General features: G+C 38.6%; 1 protein-coding gene across 4 annotated transcripts in view; it reads left to right on the top strand.

Annotated features, from left to right (window-relative positions):
* The window catches only part of NAV2 (neuron navigator 2), a 307,499-nt gene that overhangs the window by 105,071 nt on the left and 184,220 nt on the right, over positions 1-18,208 (top strand). For all 4 annotated transcript variants that reach the window (XM_063289573.1, XM_063289572.1, XM_063289571.1 and 1 more), the window contains exon 4: positions 16,043-16,115. In XM_063289573.1, the coding sequence (XP_063145643.1) occupies positions 16,043-16,115 (73 nt within the window). The remainder of the gene's footprint in view (positions 1-16,042; positions 16,116-18,208) is intronic.

Below are 18,208 nucleotides of genomic sequence, written 5' to 3'. Positions count from 1 at the left end.
CAAATAACATATAGTGTTTATTCAGAAATTGTTCTGCGAACGTCACAAAGAGCATCTTCTAGTAAATCACCCACAGTGGTGTACTAGCTGCAGAAAACAGTGCATATTCTCCGTGTCTTCAGCTAAAGGTTTCACTGTCTTAGCAAGCATTTCTGCCTTGACTGTAGTGCAATGAAAGATGGCAATATTATTTAGACAATGTAATTTAAACCGTGTGTGCTACCTCACATGCACATGCAAAGAAAGAAGGTAGCGCAACGCAATTGCTATCAAAATCAAACAATTTGAATAAATGGTACTGCATTAGAAGGAGAAGCTCAACATTTGGCCACAAGAAGCTGGCAAGGAAGTAGTGGGACATCCAAGTAGCAATGTCAGACAGACAGGAAGAAATGTAGCCTTGGCAAAGAAACCACAAGTTTATCTTATCATTAGAACAGGAAATAACTGTGGTAGCCGGATGGTGCTTGTGGTGAACTGGCGAATCTAAAGTGTGCTGTGCCGGGCTTTGACGTCCTGAAAGGTGCCTTTGGCTTCTCTGTGGCTTCTCATTTCCACCTAGATTTATTTGCTTTAATCTCATCTTGGGTGTTTTGAAATGTAACACGGAAATGATTTTAAGAGCTAGCATGAATAAATGCAGCCAGCTGGATTAACCTTTAAAATATACTGTCTCAGGAGAATTTCTGATTGGAGAATAAAAGCCATCTTAACACCAAGGTTTTAGCTGACTTTGGAAGTTGTTGGGCAGCCTGAGAAACTACACACAAATGTCCCAGCCGTTTTTGCGCTGCAAATTCCATGCAGAAATAGGTTTAGAAATGCATGATGTTATATTTAAAAATGTAGCTTTAGGATAGTTTTTAAATCTCTGGTTGGCAATTTCCTCTTTTCTTCATACACACATAGACAATTCTTGAATTAATATATTTTAAATTGTTAAATATTAATATACTAGAAGATAATATAATGCAATATTGATGTATATAATACATAGGTGCCCACCAAGCAGTTCAAAATGAAATTCAGTATTAAAAACAACACTTCATTAAACAGAAAAGTCTACAGCTTAAGAGTCTTGGAATCATGAAAAAATTTGTTCAAATAAGACTATTTTAATAATATTTTTGAATACTGGGAAGGAAGGGGCTAAGGGAGCTTTCTGAAGGGAAGAGTCCCAAAGCCTTGGTGCCACCACAGAGAAGATGCTGTGATCAGTTCTGCATCTTGCCATGGCAAGACCAGAGAATAATCTTTGATAAATTTTGAATAGGCAGACAAAGTTATATGATTATCCTTTGGACAGTGAAACTATGTATTTTGGTAAAAGATAATCGTTTAGCAATTGAACAAATCAGGAACTGTTGGAGATTTAAATAGTAATGAAATTGCATCTGGAATACAAAGTTGCCATCAACACTCTATTAGCAATGACCTGGACCAGTTGAAGTGGGACTTCAGTTTTACTTACATTTGTACCTTTAGATCAGTAGGACTTGTTTCTGGATAAATTCACAAATCATAATGTTGTGGATGTTTAATCCACTGAGGACATCTATAGCTACTATCAGGGATCTTTTGATTACACTTTTGAAAATGCAGCTAAATGATCTTTGAAAAGAGCAGCAATCCTTGAAGTATTGGCTGAGTTCATACTGAGATCATTATCAAGCCATGCAGATTGTTTGATTTTAGCTTAGTGTGCTATGGGAACCCAGCCATAGTAGTTTATGGTTTAGCATTATATGTAAAGTAGGTCTACCAGATCTGGACTGCAAAAATTTGGACAGCCACTAGATGGAGACAAAGTTACAGGTTTCTGTATCTCTGTACTGCCATCTCATGGCCTCCAGATAATTGCAGCCAAGATTTGGTGGTTCAACAAACCATGTTTCAACAAATGATGGTGTAGTGCAGTGGATAAATGTACTTCATAGGTGCTGAATCAAAATACTATCTATTTCATTCACTATTCAGAAGATGTACTCTCTGCAGAGAGTCTGACTTTTAAGGTTGCTTGTATGAAGCTGCCTTTTGTGGGCTAATCTCAGTTTAGCTGGAAAGTCATCTTTTTAAAGTATTATTAAAGTTTTACCTGAATGTAATCTGCATTAGGACTTGGGTTGGCAACAAGTTATTCGTAATTTTTTAAATTGAGTACTATTCAACAGCAGTATTTTTAGATTATCCTATTACCATTTTTTGTTTGTTGCTGGGCATTATGCAAAACTATTGTTTTAAATAAACAAATCCCATTTAAGCTATACAATTATCATATAAAATGATCAGCACAGATCAGAATGTTGGGTTGAAGTGCCTAGAATCTTGTGAAATTCCCTCATAGTATGAATGATGTTTGCTATCTTGAGGGGAATAATTATCTGTAGAATTCTCTGGCTATACATCATTCTTCTACATATGCTTAAAAATTCAGATAAAGAAATCTAAATAAATATGGGTTGAACTGATTCTAGTGGGTCATGTAATAGGTATAAAATTGGATGGAAAAAGGTGAGATCTTTTCTTAGAAAAGATTTAGGATGCATGCACATTTCTTCTATATGGTTTGTTATTTACAACTGTGTGGCTTCCAATACCCAAATCATTCTTGCTCCAAGTTGGAGGTCTCTTTGGCTGTAGTAGACTTCAGCAATAATGCAGAAAGGACGTCTGAAGTGTATGTGTGAGGTAGAATCTTTCAGCAACTAATATGTGCTTGCAGTGTTGTGACTTTCAGCTAGTTTTTAATAAAGTAACAGCTCAACTATCGTTTCTGTGACTTACAATCTTATCCTATACAAAGTAAATAACCCTGTGGAAGCACATAGAGGATTAACAGTCGTAGTATATGCAGGAATTCAAGCATAACCCCAAATTGCTACATGTTATGGCAAAGATGAAGGTTACACTTCTTTGTAATTTCAAGAGAACAACAAAGAATAGTGTTTTATGTTTATACAGTTAGGACAGTCTTTAAGAATTCAGAGTGGGTGCTTTATTTATGGATTATAATGGAACTGTATGACTGTCGGTGTCCATTAGCAATCTACAGTGAGATGGCTGGTAAATATTCACCCTGCATTGGAGATTTGATTTAATAGCAGAGCTGTTTATGCAAAACCATTTGGTTCTCTGGCCAAGGCTGCTTTGATTATTTTAATATCCCTCTATTTTTAGAGTACTCAGTATTGACACTGTTCACACTTGCATATTCAAAGTGAGTCACTCTTGAGAAAGAATTCTCATGAGGGCAGAAATAATACATTTTTTATTTTTCCAAACTTCTTTTGGAAGCTTGGATAAAATTTTGTTTGGCTTTTCCTTCTTAACTAAATAGTCAAATAAAGTTCAAATAAAACTTTTCAGAATTTTACTCTATATACATCGAAGACTACGTTCCTATGTAGGTGTAAATAATATTAAAACACACATGTCCCCTCCTCATATGACAGAAATCTTCTGAGCTCTATTTTAAATTTAAAATGTTCCTTACCTTTTATACAGCAGTTTAGATGCCATCTGTTTAATTAATATTTGTGGCAGCAGACATCTAAGGTAGGCTTCCTCATCCGGGCACTGTCCAGAGGTGTTGCATCTTGGATTACAATTCACAAAATTTTCAGCCAATGACCATACTGGCTGGGACTTCTGGGACTACCCCAGATTGGTCAATTGAAGGGATGAAAGGCAGATGTGTCTCCAAAGACTCTAGGGCATGAGCTGAAAAACCACACTCCCTGAAACATGTCTGCTGCGTGATGAGAAGACACATTTGCTTCCATAGCTTAGTGCCAGAACACAGGTTTTCCAAGCAGAAGGTTCCAGGTTCAGTTCATGCTGGAAAAGACTTTTGCCAAGGCCATGGAGAATCGCTGCCAATCACAGTAAACAGCACTAAGCTAGACATACCATGGTCTGACTTAAGAGTAGAATTTCCTATGTTTCTTCCTATTTTAGTTTCATGCTTATTTATCTTTCCATCCTATTTTCCTATAGTTTGTCTCTTGTTATAAAAGGAAAGGGCTCAAGCTCTGTATAAGCCCTGGTATTTTTCCATGGTTTTTCTAAAAGAGATACAGCCAGCAAGTGAACTTGTTAGTTTTATGCCAGCAAAATCTTCTGGCCTTGCTTTTATACAAACCTTCAGTAGAAATGTGTAACAAGGAAAATCATATCCATCATCATAATCGTTAGAGACTGTGCCTCCTGAGGTAGGTGGGCCCTGGCTTGCATTGAAGTTACTGTCTTGAAGTTAGATGAACAGTAGCATTGTGGTGACCCCCAGACTTCAGAGTCAGCAGATCCTTCCTCAAAATCAGGTATTGTGTGCAGGATGGCCTGTGTATTGCCAGCATGACTGCTGTTGTTGACGCAATGGTAGTAAATATGGTTTAAAACCAAGAGACAGAAAATGTGGCCTTTCAGATGGTGCTGAACTGGAGCTTCCAATGGTGGTGAGGGATGCTAGGGTTTGTAGTTCAGAAATATTTGGAGGACTACAAGTGTACCCACCTCCGGTTTATGTCAACTCTATTTTTATTGCCACTGTGAGAAAAATTATTTATTTAGTCAATTTATATGGCTGCCAAGACTGGGCGTCCAATAATGCTTAAAAACTAAATAATATAATTGTTGTTGTTTATTCGTTCAGTCGCTTCCGACTCTTCGTGACTTCATGGACCAGCCCACGCCAGAGCTTCCTGTCGGTCGTCAACACCCCCAGCTCCCCCAGGGACGTGTCCGTCACCTCTAGAATATCATCCATCCACCTTGCCCTTGGTCGGCCCTTCTTCCTTTTGCCCTCCACTCTCCCTAGCATCAGCATCTTCTCCAGGGTGTCCTGTCTTCTCATGATGTGGCCAAAGTATTTCAGTTTTGCCTTTAATATCATTCCCTCAAGTGAGCAGTCTGACTTTATTTCCTGGAGGATGGACTGGTTTGATCTTCTGGCAGTCCAAGGCACTCTCAGAATTTTCCTCCAACACCACAGTTCCAAAGCATCGATCTTCCTTCTCTCAGCCTTCCTTATGGTCCAGCTCTTGCAGCCATATGTTACTACGGGGAATACCATTGCTTTAACTATGAGGACCTTTGTTGTCAGTGTGATGTCTCTGCTCTTAACTATTTTATTGAGATTTGTCATTGCTCTTCTCCCAAGGATTAAGCATCTTCTGATTTCCTGACTGCAGTCAGCATCTGCAGTAATCTTTGCACCTAGGAATACAAAGTCTTTCACTGCTTCTACATTTTCTCCCTCTATTTGCCAGTTATCAATCAAGCTGGTTGCCATAATCTTGGCTCTTTTGAGGTTTAGCTGCAAGCCAGCTTTTGCACTTTCTTCTTTCACCTTCATCATAAGGCTCCTCAGTTCCTCTTCGCTTCCAGCCATCAAAGTGGGATCACCTGCATATCTGAGATTGTTAATGTTTCTTCCAGCCATTTTAACTCCAGCCTTGGATTCCTCAAGCCCAGTACATCGCATGATGTGTTCTGCATACAAGTTGAATAGGTAGGGTGAGAGTATACAGCCCTGCCATACTCCTTTCCCAATCTTAAACCAGTCCGTTGTTCTGTGGTCTGTTCTTCCTGTTGCTACTTGGTCGTTATACAGATTCTTCAGGAGGCAGACAAGATGCCTTGGTATCCCCGTACCACTAAGAGCTTGCCACAATTTGTTCTGGTCCACACAGTCAAAGGCTTTAGAATAGTCAATAAAACAGAAATAGATGTTTTTCTGAAACTCCCTGGCTTTTTCCATTATCCAATGGATAATATAATAGAATCATAAAAAACATATATAGCAGCTGAGAAAGGAAACAAGTAACAATAATTGACATAGTCATGATATGGGCTCAACCACACATCCAGGGCCCCAGGCTTGACAACCAGTGGCATCAATGCAAGCATTTCCAGATCACATTGAGCATAGTATCTTGCTTTGAAGAACTCCTTCCCCATGATTTACAGTCAAACATGGAGCAGGCAGTCCAGAGCCCAGCCATAATCAGTCACTTCCTTGCAGTGGCAAATGCCTCAGCTACCAGAACAACACAGCAAGCAAGAAACCAACAGGAACCAACCAGCTAGTCACGTCAGGAAATAGCGATGTAAGCTAGACAGCCCGGCGCAGTGGCTGTCCCCTCAGCCCCAGGTCATTGCATTTTGCTGAAGAGACAGTTTCACTCTGTTACATGAGAAAGCCAGTCCTGTGAACGATACACTTCTTTCACCTTGTTGAGTAGTAACTGGAGATAGAAATCAGAGCCTAAGCATTAATGGGAATCATTTATCCTGTCCAAGAATAAGAATCCAGAATTTCCAGCCAGAATTACATTCTGGCACTTATTTCATAACTGCATAGAAGTATAAAGAGGGCCAGTGTGATGTGGTGGTTAGGGTGTTGGACTGGCAGTGGGGAGGTCCTGGGTCTAAGAAGCAAAGAGTGGTCACTAATGCAATTGAAGAAGCTTTTAATTTGTTTTCTTAGAGGGGAGCATAGAAACCCAAGTTAATCTGGAAGAGTATTTCTCAAAAGTAGTTAGAGGTTAGATGGAGGTTAAGTTAGATTCATACTCATATTGAAATGTAATGGCAACAATTTATTCATTATGGGCAGGTTTGATTGCTTTGGCAAGCAGAGACAGGATTTCACCTTGTGGCTGGTTAAAAGGTAAGCTGATAATTCTGAGCCAGTCTCAACCCATGTGTGGCAGCTTATTTCTGGGAAGCTGCTGTCTGTGGACCAGAAGTGATAGATGGCCTTGGACAATTGTTCACAAGAAAAATAGGAAAAGGAATATTTTCTCTTTTTTTGGCATTGCCCTGATCATGACTGCGGTATGAGGTATGTCATTTCTACTATTTCAGCATCACTTTTCTCCAAATGTAAACCTGTGATATTGGGGAGAAGGGAAAATATTTTGGACATTGTGAAAACGTTAATCCAGTCCACCACGCCAGTGGTTGTAAGAGATTATGTGAATAATTCATAAGTTATTTCTGATTGGGTTAGCATTTGGTGCTTCGCTTTGCAGATCAGGAAGCCTTCTTCAACGTACAGTGGTTCTTCCCTGATGATCTAGACTCCTACTCCCATAATCCTCAGTCAACCATTTGTGCATGGTGGGAGCTGTAGTGCAAACATCTGTATTAACTCTAGATCCAGGTTGAGACAGGTTGAAATAAGTTTATTCCCTTGGAAAATCCTCCTCAGCATGCTTTACATGAATATAATCTACCAAATAATATAGTGCTCTTAGTTCTCAGGCAAGAATGTATCCTATTGGATTATGTTCAAATAGTTTTATTTCAGTTTACCTCTTAAAAAAGTATATGCCAATACTGCCCACTGATATTTAAGGTCAGATCAGTATTTAGTTCTTATAACAATCACTTTCCTGAAATGATTTAAACAATAAATAATTTGTTAGAAACTTAAGGATAATAACATTTGCAGACCACAAGCTTTGTCGGCATTTGGTATCTTGGAAGGTTATAACCTGCTTACAGTTGTGCATCAAAATGATTCGTACTGTGTTGAAATTCAAAATAACATGTTGATTCTGGTTGTCGTTTGATCGTTTCCATGTTCCTTGATGCCATTTTCATTTACTGTATGTGCGGATAAAATCTTTGATTTCAGCTCACATTTCTCCTTTTCACTCTGTTCTGCCTAAAAAGCTGCCCTCAGCAGCAACAGGAGGAGCAAGACAAAGGTGTCTGAAAATCAGGACAAGCTGCCAGATTTGTACAAAGATTAAAGGAAAACATAGAATCTCTTTTTGGCAAATCACCAAACTTCCTTGTATTTGTTTTGGATCAGGTGCTCCCTTGGCCTAAGCATAAACTTTAGAAATGTTACTAACATTATTGTAAACAAAGTAAGTTTTAAGTATAAGTTTCTGCTACCAGTGGCTGAATCATATAATTCATGAAGTTTTTCCTCAGATGTGTAAAACAAATGTATAAAAATCGTATAATTACTGGTGTGTAATTATAGGAGATGTTCATGTACCCACATTCTTTCAAAAACACAGCATATGTAGCAGTAAGACAGGCGTGCACAACATCTATTTATTCAATGCCAGCATTAGGTTTTGCGCCACACATAAGGGGCAGTATTCCCAAAGTGGGGTGGGGCCAGGACCCAAGTATGTCTGATTTTTAGAAGGTTTGGCATTGGTTGCCACCCATTTTGCCCCTGAAATTGCGCCTTAATTCCAAATAACATTTTCAAAGAGGGCTGAATTCTAGGGAGGTGATAAACTGTACTTCTCGTACTTCTGCTGTAAGGAATCTTGCCTACAATCAAGTCATGAGCTGGTGCAGAGCAAAAGCTAAAGAGCAGAGATTCCCTTTCCTTCAGTTACTGTAGAGCAGTGTTTTTCAAACTTGGCAACTTTAAGATGTGTGGACTTCAAATCCCAGAATCCCCCAGCCAGCATGCTGAAGTCCGCACATCTTAAAGTTGCCAAGATTGAAAAACACTGCTTTTGAGCCTCAGGAAAGTCCCTAAACCTTCATCTCTAAACACTGTTGACATCGTAGCTACACAGTGGGAGGGGAATTACTGGGGCAAGCTCAGACCTTTGGGTTATATGAGAATAATAATAATTATTTATTAAACTTATATGCCACCCAACTCTCAATGAGTGGGTGGGGTTTTTTTTAGATTTTTTAATCCCACCTTTATTATTTTTATAAATAAGTCAAGGCGGGGAACATACCTAATCCTCCTTCCTTCTCCTATTTTCCCCACAACAACAACCCTGTGAGATGGCTTGGGCTGAGAGAGCGCGACTGGCCCAAGGTCACTCAGCCAGCTTTCATGCTTAAGGCAGGACTAGAACTTTCAGTCTCCTGGTTTCTAGCCTGTTGCCTTAACCACTATACCAATGGCTCTTATTATTCATCTGAATAAGCACTGAATCACTCATACAATGTAATGTTGGAAACCATCTGATCAAACTCTGTAGCAAGAACTCAATGCTACAGCATCCTTAACAGATGGCCATGGACCATGATTTCTGATGAGTTTCAAATATGGATGGAACTGGTCATGTACTGCCTTCTGGTGCTCAGTATGAGTAATGACAACTCTGTGTGAGTTTAGTTGACATGGGCCCGCAGATCAGTGGTAATATGAACAGACACAAATTGGAGATCTAAATTGCCATGTTGCACTCTCTCCACCTAATGTACGTTCTTTCTAAGGTAAAGGTAAAGGTTTCCCTTGACGTAAAGTCCAGTCGAGTCCGACTCTAGGGGGCGGTGCTCATCTCCGTTTCTAAGCCTTGGAGCCGGCGTTGTCCATAGGACACTTCCGGGTCATGTGGCCAGCATGACTCACGGAACGCCGTTACCTTCCCGCCGAAGCGGTACCAATTAATCTACTCACATTTGCATGTTTTCGAACTGCTTGGTGTGCAGGAGCTGGGATTAACAATGGGAGCTCACCCCGCCGCGCGGTTTCGAACCGCCGACCTTCCGATCAACAGCTCAGCGGTTTAACCCGCAGCGCCACCGCGTCCCTACTACGTTCTTTCTAGGAGTATATTAATATGTTGGTATCCTACTCAATTTTGTGAAACAATAGGAAGCTCTTGAACAATCCCATTCTTTCTCTAAAGTGACATTAAACTATATCATATCATATAAACACAAATAAGTTCTTTCCAAACTGCAAAGATCTTTTTGCCAGTGATATTTCACTATTGTCATTTTTTGGAGCACAGATTGGAAAGTGTTGCCAGGCTCTGACACAAAACAAACTGCGGTTTTCAGCTACCAAAGTTCAGCTGTAATTTAATTAGTAAGATGTTCCACTCCTCAGTAAGAGCATCTGGGGAGGTTTTGTGGCCGTCAGACTGTTGAAAGGAGGTAATCGTTCTTCATAATGGCTGATCAGGTCAGCTTTATACTTTTTAAAAATGCTTCAGGCTTTAGATTTGAAAAAAAGTATTTTGTCTGGCATATCTTAATTCCATTCTGTGCCATGAATTGCAGCCGAAACATGATAATATTAATGGCAGGAACTGTTTGATGGCTATTCTAATTCTTTGTTCTGTGGCAATTATTATTATTACTACTATTATTTCTGTATACAGAAAACAGTGAATGAAGCTCATATTTCAGACACCTACCTTCAATGCTACTGTTGTACGTGAAATGCCTGAGGCAGCCGTCAGATTGTCTCATCTCCCTACTTCAGGGATAATTTACATGAAGTTGCTGTGCTAGATATTCCTAGGAAAATGATACGATGGCAACTGCCACAACAGATAGTACTTTTCCTGTCTCTAAGATACAGAGCAGACATTCAATGATGTCCTGTCCTTTTGTGCTTTATCAAAGATTTGGAGGCCCCACTCAAGTATTACGAACCAAAACAGGGTGCCTGGAAGAAGTGTGAGGGTCAGATTTAGTAATTAGCTTATACATTTCACTCTGAAGAGAGGTTGAAAGTTACAAATACATAGATGAACCCTTTTCATATCAACCACATTAAGTGCTAATTTTAGATTTCTAGCCAAGTGTACTTGTACTATTTATAACTATTAAATATTTGGGAACATCAGTATCATGTACATGCAAATACACGCCCCCCCCAGTACATTCTTTGTTCTCGTATTTTGAAAATGTTAATTCTCGACCACCAATTGTTCACCATCTAAGAAGCTGCTATGGTATCCCGTTCTGGGTCAGCTTCATTTTTAAAAAATTTCTTCACCAGTATCAGGACTGAATTTATTTGAGTCCTCTGTAAAGATTCCCATATCTCTTTAAATACTAATAAATGTTTAGTGATAAGGTCTGGGAATTGCTTCTGTTATTCATTCAACAGATGAAAAAGACAAACAGGTAATGTCGGGATTAGAATGCTCCATTCAAAGCTGCCTATTAGAACACAACGTTAGGTGGGGAGTATGAGGGGTATGTAACTTATGAGGTCACAACCTGACACTCGGAGAGGGCAGGAAGAGATTTATGTATGAACTGTATGGTGTTCTAAGTGTGCTACAGATGCAAGGGGCTACTATAAAACTGGCTTTTGAGCTCTTTCATGTGTTACAGATGATGATGGCCTTTACTGCAATTACTTCCTCCTGGCACAGGATGACCCTAAATAGACTGTTACTGAATAAAGATTGGGGCATGCCACTGTACCCTGGCATTTCGTGGCCAATACTAACATTCTGTATTTTCTTGGCCAATACTAACACTCTTTTTGAAGTTAGTAATTTGTCTTTTTGCCTCTATAACAGCAGGTAGCACCTTCTAGTCCACCTTGGCTGATCTCAAAAAATCTAAGCAAGCTGGGCCCTGGGCAGCATGTGTGTGGGAGTCAACAAGAAGGCTCAAGGCTTAGGCTAAACTATATAGCTGAAAAAGCATACTGGAAGAAGAGATTGTCAAACCCCTTTGATGCCAAGAAAACTCCACAGTCCGTGTAGGCACCAGGAGTTGACCTGAAGTAAAAAGACTTTTACTTTTATAGTTGTCATGTTTTCGGTGTTAGAAAATTATTTGAGAAAAAAGAATGAATAATGATTGCTGAGAGTGAAGAAGGAGTTATCAATACTGTAGACTTCTTCAGTGGCAGGGGCAAGGGATGAAATATGCATCATGAGGCAAAGCCTGCAACTTTTGTGCTTGGATGAGACTTGGATGTAAGGTTGGAGTTTGCATCATGATGTTACTCTGTACATGCTGACATTTTGACATAATCTTGGCTTGACTCAAACCAGTCTTAATTTTTTAATGACATTTACCAGATGTACTTTTTAAAAAAAAATAATCCTGCCTTTATTATTTTTATAAATAACTCAAGGCGGTGAACATACCTAATACTCCTTCCTCTTCCTGTTTTCCCCACAACAGCAACCCTGTGAGGTGAGTTGGGCTGAGAGAAAGTGACTGGCCCAAAATCATCCAGCCAGCTTTCATGCCTAAGGCGGGACTAGAACTCTCAGTTTCCTGGTGTCTAGCCTAGCACCTTAACCATTAGACCAAACTGGCTCTCTAGTTTACTCTAATTTAGTAAGTACTAAGTTTAGAAAGATTTTATTTGTTTTGCTTTTCCCAATACAGATCTTTATAGGTTATTATTATAAGCTAATAAAGCAGGTTTGCTGCTAAATTTTACAAAATATAATTTTGGTCAGTAACAAAATAAATATTGAATGATGATACTTTGCTGTTTTTTGCAGTAAAATATGAAGCTGTGAGTGACCAATCGTAATCTATCCCTGTGTGCATGTGTATGCAGATAAAGATGAATAGAACAAATGAACATGTTTGTGTAGAACAATTAAAAACCATTTAGTTGAATGTTTTCCTATTTGCCGTCAGAAGGAAATATTCTTTCTTCAGAGACATTATTTCATATCAAAAGGAGCTAAAAAGTCAATTGATTTATAATTCAGAATTTGGTGATCAAGTTTTGAACTGTGTCCTTTCAGGCTATTTATAGAGTGCTGGACATTTTTAAAATGCATTAAAACATTATGTAAGATCTGTTAAGCTGCTTCATTGTACGCAAAAAAAAAATCATGTGAAGGATTACAATTTTGAAGAATGGCAGTAATGTAATTCAGTGTTCTACAAGATATAATTCTGGCCTGCACTTGCAGCAGACTTAGGTAAAAATGAACAGGTTGCACTACTTCAGTCTAGGAAGCTTGTGGCCAAAACCTGTCAAACATGATGAAGAGGACTTCCAACTGAATCCTGTGTGGGTTGGAGAAAAAAAAAAACCTGGAATGAACAGAGGAGGGCAAATGTTTCTCTTTGCAAAAAGGGGGGGGGGAAGAGCTTGGGAAACTACAGGCCTATTGTTCTGTTACTGCTACATGAGAAGACTGTAATGCAAATAATAAAACCATCTATCTGTAAACACCCTGAAAACATACCATGTTAATTAGAAATCAGCATGGATTTATCAAGAATAAATTTTGTCAGCCAACCCAATTAATTTTTTTGTATCGGGCATTTTTTTTCAGTAGATTAGGAGAACAATGTGGAGACAATAGATCTTGATCTGAGCAAGTATTTGACAACGTATTCCATGACATTCTGATTACACAAGCAAGTTTACTGTGGCGTAGATGGCATATCTATTACTTTAGATGGCTCTACAGCTAGTTTGAAAACCATACTTAAGACAGGTGATCAGTACCGTACCAAACTGGACTGAATATTATTTGGGATGCCACAAGGTTCAGTTAATGTTTTATTAATTGTTTGGGTGTGGAGTGGTATGAATACTTATCAGATTTGTGGATGATATAAAATATAGTGAGATGGCTAATACACCTTTTCTATCTTACAATGTTAGAGAAACAGACTGAAAATAACAGATTGAAATTTAATAGAAACAACTGCTAAATTTTTCATTTAGGAAGTAGAAATTCAATGCACAAGAATAGAGTGGAGATTATCTGGTTTGGTAATAGCACACATGAAGTGGACTTTGGAATTGTTGATTACAGGTTGAAAATGAATGAACAATGTGACATGGCTTGTAAAAGTCAAACACAGTTTTATGCTACATCAAAGTATAATTTTGAAATCACCAGAAATAATAATTCCCTTGTATTCTACACTGATCAAATCCCACTTCAACTGTGTCCATATTTTCAGAGAAACTGAAACAGATGCAGTGAAAGGCAATGAGAAAGATCAGGGGACTGAGGAACTGGATATAAATAGCATTGAGAAAAGATGACTGTGTTGTATGATAACACTTTTTAAGTACATAGAGAGGTGCTATGCGGAAGAGAGAAAAGACCTGTTCCCTATCATTTCAGAGTATCAGGTATGAAATATCGGTCTTGAGTTACACAAAAGAAGATTCTGATAGAACATTAGGAAAAACTGCATAAGAATAAGAGAAGTTTGTCAGTGGAACCAGTGACCCAGGGAAGTGGTAGACTCCACTGGATGACGTCAAGAAGAGGCTAGGCAGCGATGTGTTGGAGATGCTTTATTTTGGGTTCCTCTGCTGGACATGGGCTAAGTGGTCTAGTCCAGCTCTGATTCTGTGCAGCTAGAGGAGAAGAATAACAATTGTTAAGAGGAAAGGGGAAAACACTGAGAAGTTGGTAGGTGGATAGGCCAGTTAACAAGCCATGCAGAGGAGGAAGGAAGAGAGGGATGAGGCGCAGCAGCCTTGCTCTGCTGACCCTGTAAGAATCACTTTAGGATCCCTCTATATTTGTTTTGGCTGAAATCCAGAAGAACTAAATTTTTCCTTCTGCCTAACCATGGTTGAACAAAAATGGTTGGGTAGAACTTCCAATATATGATGCTTGTTTCAGGTTTGAAACAAAACATATTTTCTGTTTCCTATATATCCCTAAAATGTTTCCCCATCTTTCTGTTTAAACAAAGTTCTAGATAAGGTGACAGATTTTCAATTCTAGTATTTTAAGAAACTGGTTTGGATATATTTTAGTCTTGATCCGGATCACGTTATGGAGCATAAAGATCCTTGGTAGTTCTAGTGAATGAGCTTCATTGTGGACTGGATTATTTGATTGCAGCCTGTCATCACTTGACCTCCCCAGTCATAGTCTCAGTTATTTACATGGTGGTAGGAAGCAAAGTGTTCCTATAGGTCTGGTCACGTTTGGATTATCAGTCAAAGAAGTCTGTGGAGTGAATTCTGTTTCATTCTTTGGTCGTTGATTTGAAGTTATAGTTATTTCATACAATTTTAAACCGTATCTCAATCATTTTTATGAAACCTGGTACTCGAAGTGTTATGCCGTTCCAAAAGAAAAAGTAAATGGGAAAAGAGTCTTTTTCTGTTCACTGTGAGGGAAGTAGGTAGAAATAATCGTCTCCATTGCTGTTTTCATGAAGAAAATTCCAAAATTTTAGATAACCTGTTCGAGTCTCTTCATCTTAGATGTAAAGGAGATCCAAACTGAGAAATAGTCATTGGCTTTTCAGAAAACAGTTGTATGAGTAAACAATTGTTCAGCTGTGTGGGTAAACATGCTGTGTATTCTGGTTCAGTTTTTTTGTTTTCTTTTATGACTTCTAGAAATTTTTATTTCAGAGTAATGGTAATTTTTTCATCTAAAAGTAAGATGAAGTTACTGCTCAGTTTCAGGAAATAATGACATGAAACACTGAAAAGTTATGCTTGTACCATTGTACTGCTGGTAGGGTACTGCTAGGAATCTTTATGAAGAAATACTCTGTGCATGTTAAACGATTCTTCCCATAACATGACAATTATCAAAAATTAAAACCTTAGCTATAGTGGTTAAGATAATCCAACTCACAAGGACATTTACACTTGAATTTTATTCCAGCATGAGTGTCCTGACTCCCAGGAAACACTCTGAGACAGGGAACTGGTCTCTAATGTTTTATTGGTAATACATAACAGTAATCCTAACAAACTGAACAAACGTGGGAAAACCCAGCCATATAAACCCCGCAGGTTAAGGCGGTCCCAATCTGTGCCTCTTGGAATGGCTCACCAATTCCTCAGTGCTACGCATGCGCTTAACAGTCTGGAAGGGGGCCCCCTGCTCGCCATCCTTACTCATGACAATGAGTAACATAACACAAGAATGTCGATCCACAAAAATGTAACCAGTGAACTATGTACTATTCAGGAAATACCGTGCTACTGTAGTTTCTTGGAATTGAAAAGAGGATATAAATGTAATAACAAAATGTTAAGTATATTTAGCCTTTAGCCAATAGGCAAAATCCAACTGTACAGTATATCTGCTAATGGAATGGTATCAGCATAAGGGATTCTTCCTCTACCTATTGCTGTCCTTATTTTCCCCATCTCTGCTCCAAAGGATTGGTTGACCTGTCAAGAACAACCTTGGTAGATATAGGAGAGCAATAATGAGATGAGGAATCCCATTATGCAAATAGAATTCTGTTCTTGCAACATTTCTCAGCATGAACATTTCATAGCCAGTTAATTTCTTATATACTATTTAATGAAAATACAAGTTGATTACAGCACATTTTTAAAAATTCTCTTCTCCCCTACCCCTGTCCTTTTAAGATTGAAAACATAGATGTGTGCCTGAGTTTCCTGGCTGCCAAAGGAATAAACATACAGGGACTATCTGCAGAAGGTAAGTCTACTTTCAGAGTGAATTTTATTGTTCTATGGGAAATTTTCTATCTGCAAATTTCTGTTTGGGATTCAAAACATGCAGTGATTTTCAACAGTGATACAATTAATGAGGTAGAGGGAAATCTGGCTTATGCTGATTAACACTAGCAAATCGTAATAATAATATAAGTCATAATAGTTATTAATTATTCTCACCATCAATGTGTTACATAATAATAGCAAGAAGTATATGACCTAATGGATTTAAAATCCAACATTCATCACAGAGAAACAGGAGGAAAGCATGATGAAGATTTTAGTAAACAAGGGAAGACTATGTAGTCAGGTCATTTCTTCTAAGTTTCTTCTTAGTTTCAAAGCTTCAACCTTGGGTTAGAGAAAGATTTCGAACAGGCATACCTCTCAAATCCAATTACAATATAATAGCAAAAAAATCCAAAAAGGTTTGGAGGTAAGTACAAGAAATTCATAATAGATCTTGAGATGTAAACATTTAGGGAGAACGGTCACATGGTGAGGACAATACAAGAGGCTAATGATTTTGAGCTGAGGACAGTGAAAAATCATAAGATGGAGTGTTTCACAATGAAAAGCCAAAAAGGGGAAAAATTATTGTATAAGGAAAAAAAATGACTAGGAAGCCATGTAAGAACTATTTGTAGAAGAAAAAGCAATAGGAATAAGTTAAGCAATGGTTGAATTACCTTATTTTTACTCAGACAAGATAATCTGTGGACTTTTTGCCAGTGAAGAAACCCAAGCCATTCATAAGAACAGCTGCCTCATGCTGAATCTTGATGCGTTCAGCAAAATTTTATCTTCTGTGGTAACCGAGGATAACTATCTGAAGTAGTCTAAGACTTCAGAACGCAGTGTTTCCCAGCCCCACCTGTAGATGCCAGGATTAAACAGGAATATTTACACACCTGACTTGTGCTGTATCCCCATTCTTTCTTACTGGATAAGACTGCTGGATATAACAAGTGGGTTTTTTGAACTTATTGAAATGCACATTAATTAGAATGGTATAAATCCACTCTGCTCCATCTCCATTCTACTTCTGTCCTTTCATTATTTTCTTCCTTTTATTTATACCAGTGAAGAGTTGCTGCTTCCTTTTCTCCTCCCTTCATATAATTCAAAATACCTTCAGATCTATTGGGATCTAATATTTCTATCAGTTTTAATAATAGATGAAAGTGGGGGCTGGTTTTATTTTTGTAAATACAATGCCATGTTGCCTTGACAAAATTAATGGCTGTTTACACTGGCGTGGATAACCTAGGTCCAGAACTCCATTGTACTTTGCAGGTAATTTAATTTGTCTTTTGCTTTGCTTTGGTTGGTTGGTTGGTTTTGTTCTGCTTAATGAAATACCCTATGTAAAATTCTCTGGCTTCTATCCAACTTGTCAGCATCCCTGCTTTTGTTTTTCTAAACTGCTTTGTGTACTCAAAAGGGGATTGGGCTGGCACTGAAAGTATCTGCATGTTTATCTCGGTTCTAAGATGAACTTCTACTTTCACTTGAGTATTTGTAAGTGGAAGCCAGTTTAAAAGAAAACGCTTCAATTAAGTGGCAGTAAAATCTGCCGCTGTATATTCTACCTCACACCTCTCTCACTAATCTCAGGGTGGCTGGATTTGGAAAACAAGGTGAGACTATTTTTTCTTGGTCATTTATCTGTGGGACAGGTTGCCTGTGCTCTGGATATCTCTGCAAACCATGCAGTTTCACCTTCCCAACTAGTAGCATAGTTACCTTGACAGCAAAAGTAGCTGGTCTACCACTGAGTTCACACAGCCACTTGAGCCTAGTGAATTTGAGAGAACGTTTGTACCTATCAGCTGCCAGAATGCTTAAGGAAAGATCCACAACCCAAAAAGTCCTCCCAGCTGACAAAGAGATTTTCTTTTTTCAGTCGTGGCACCCTGGCAGCCTGCAAACATAATTCTTTGGCTCTGCGCCTTAACTCTACGATTACTGGGGAAATCCCAGCTTCGTTTGCCAGTGAGATAATTATACTATTTTTCTAGCTGTCTTCCACTCTTTGGTTGATTGTATTTGTGCATGAAGGAAGAATACTGAGTG

Source organism: Candoia aspera, chromosome 1 (assembly GCF_035149785.1).
Source record: "Candoia aspera isolate rCanAsp1 chromosome 1, rCanAsp1.hap2, whole genome shotgun sequence".
NCBI lineage: Eukaryota > Metazoa > Chordata > Lepidosauria > Squamata > Boidae > Candoia > Candoia aspera.
This window is presented reverse-complemented; position numbering and strand designations above follow the sequence as displayed.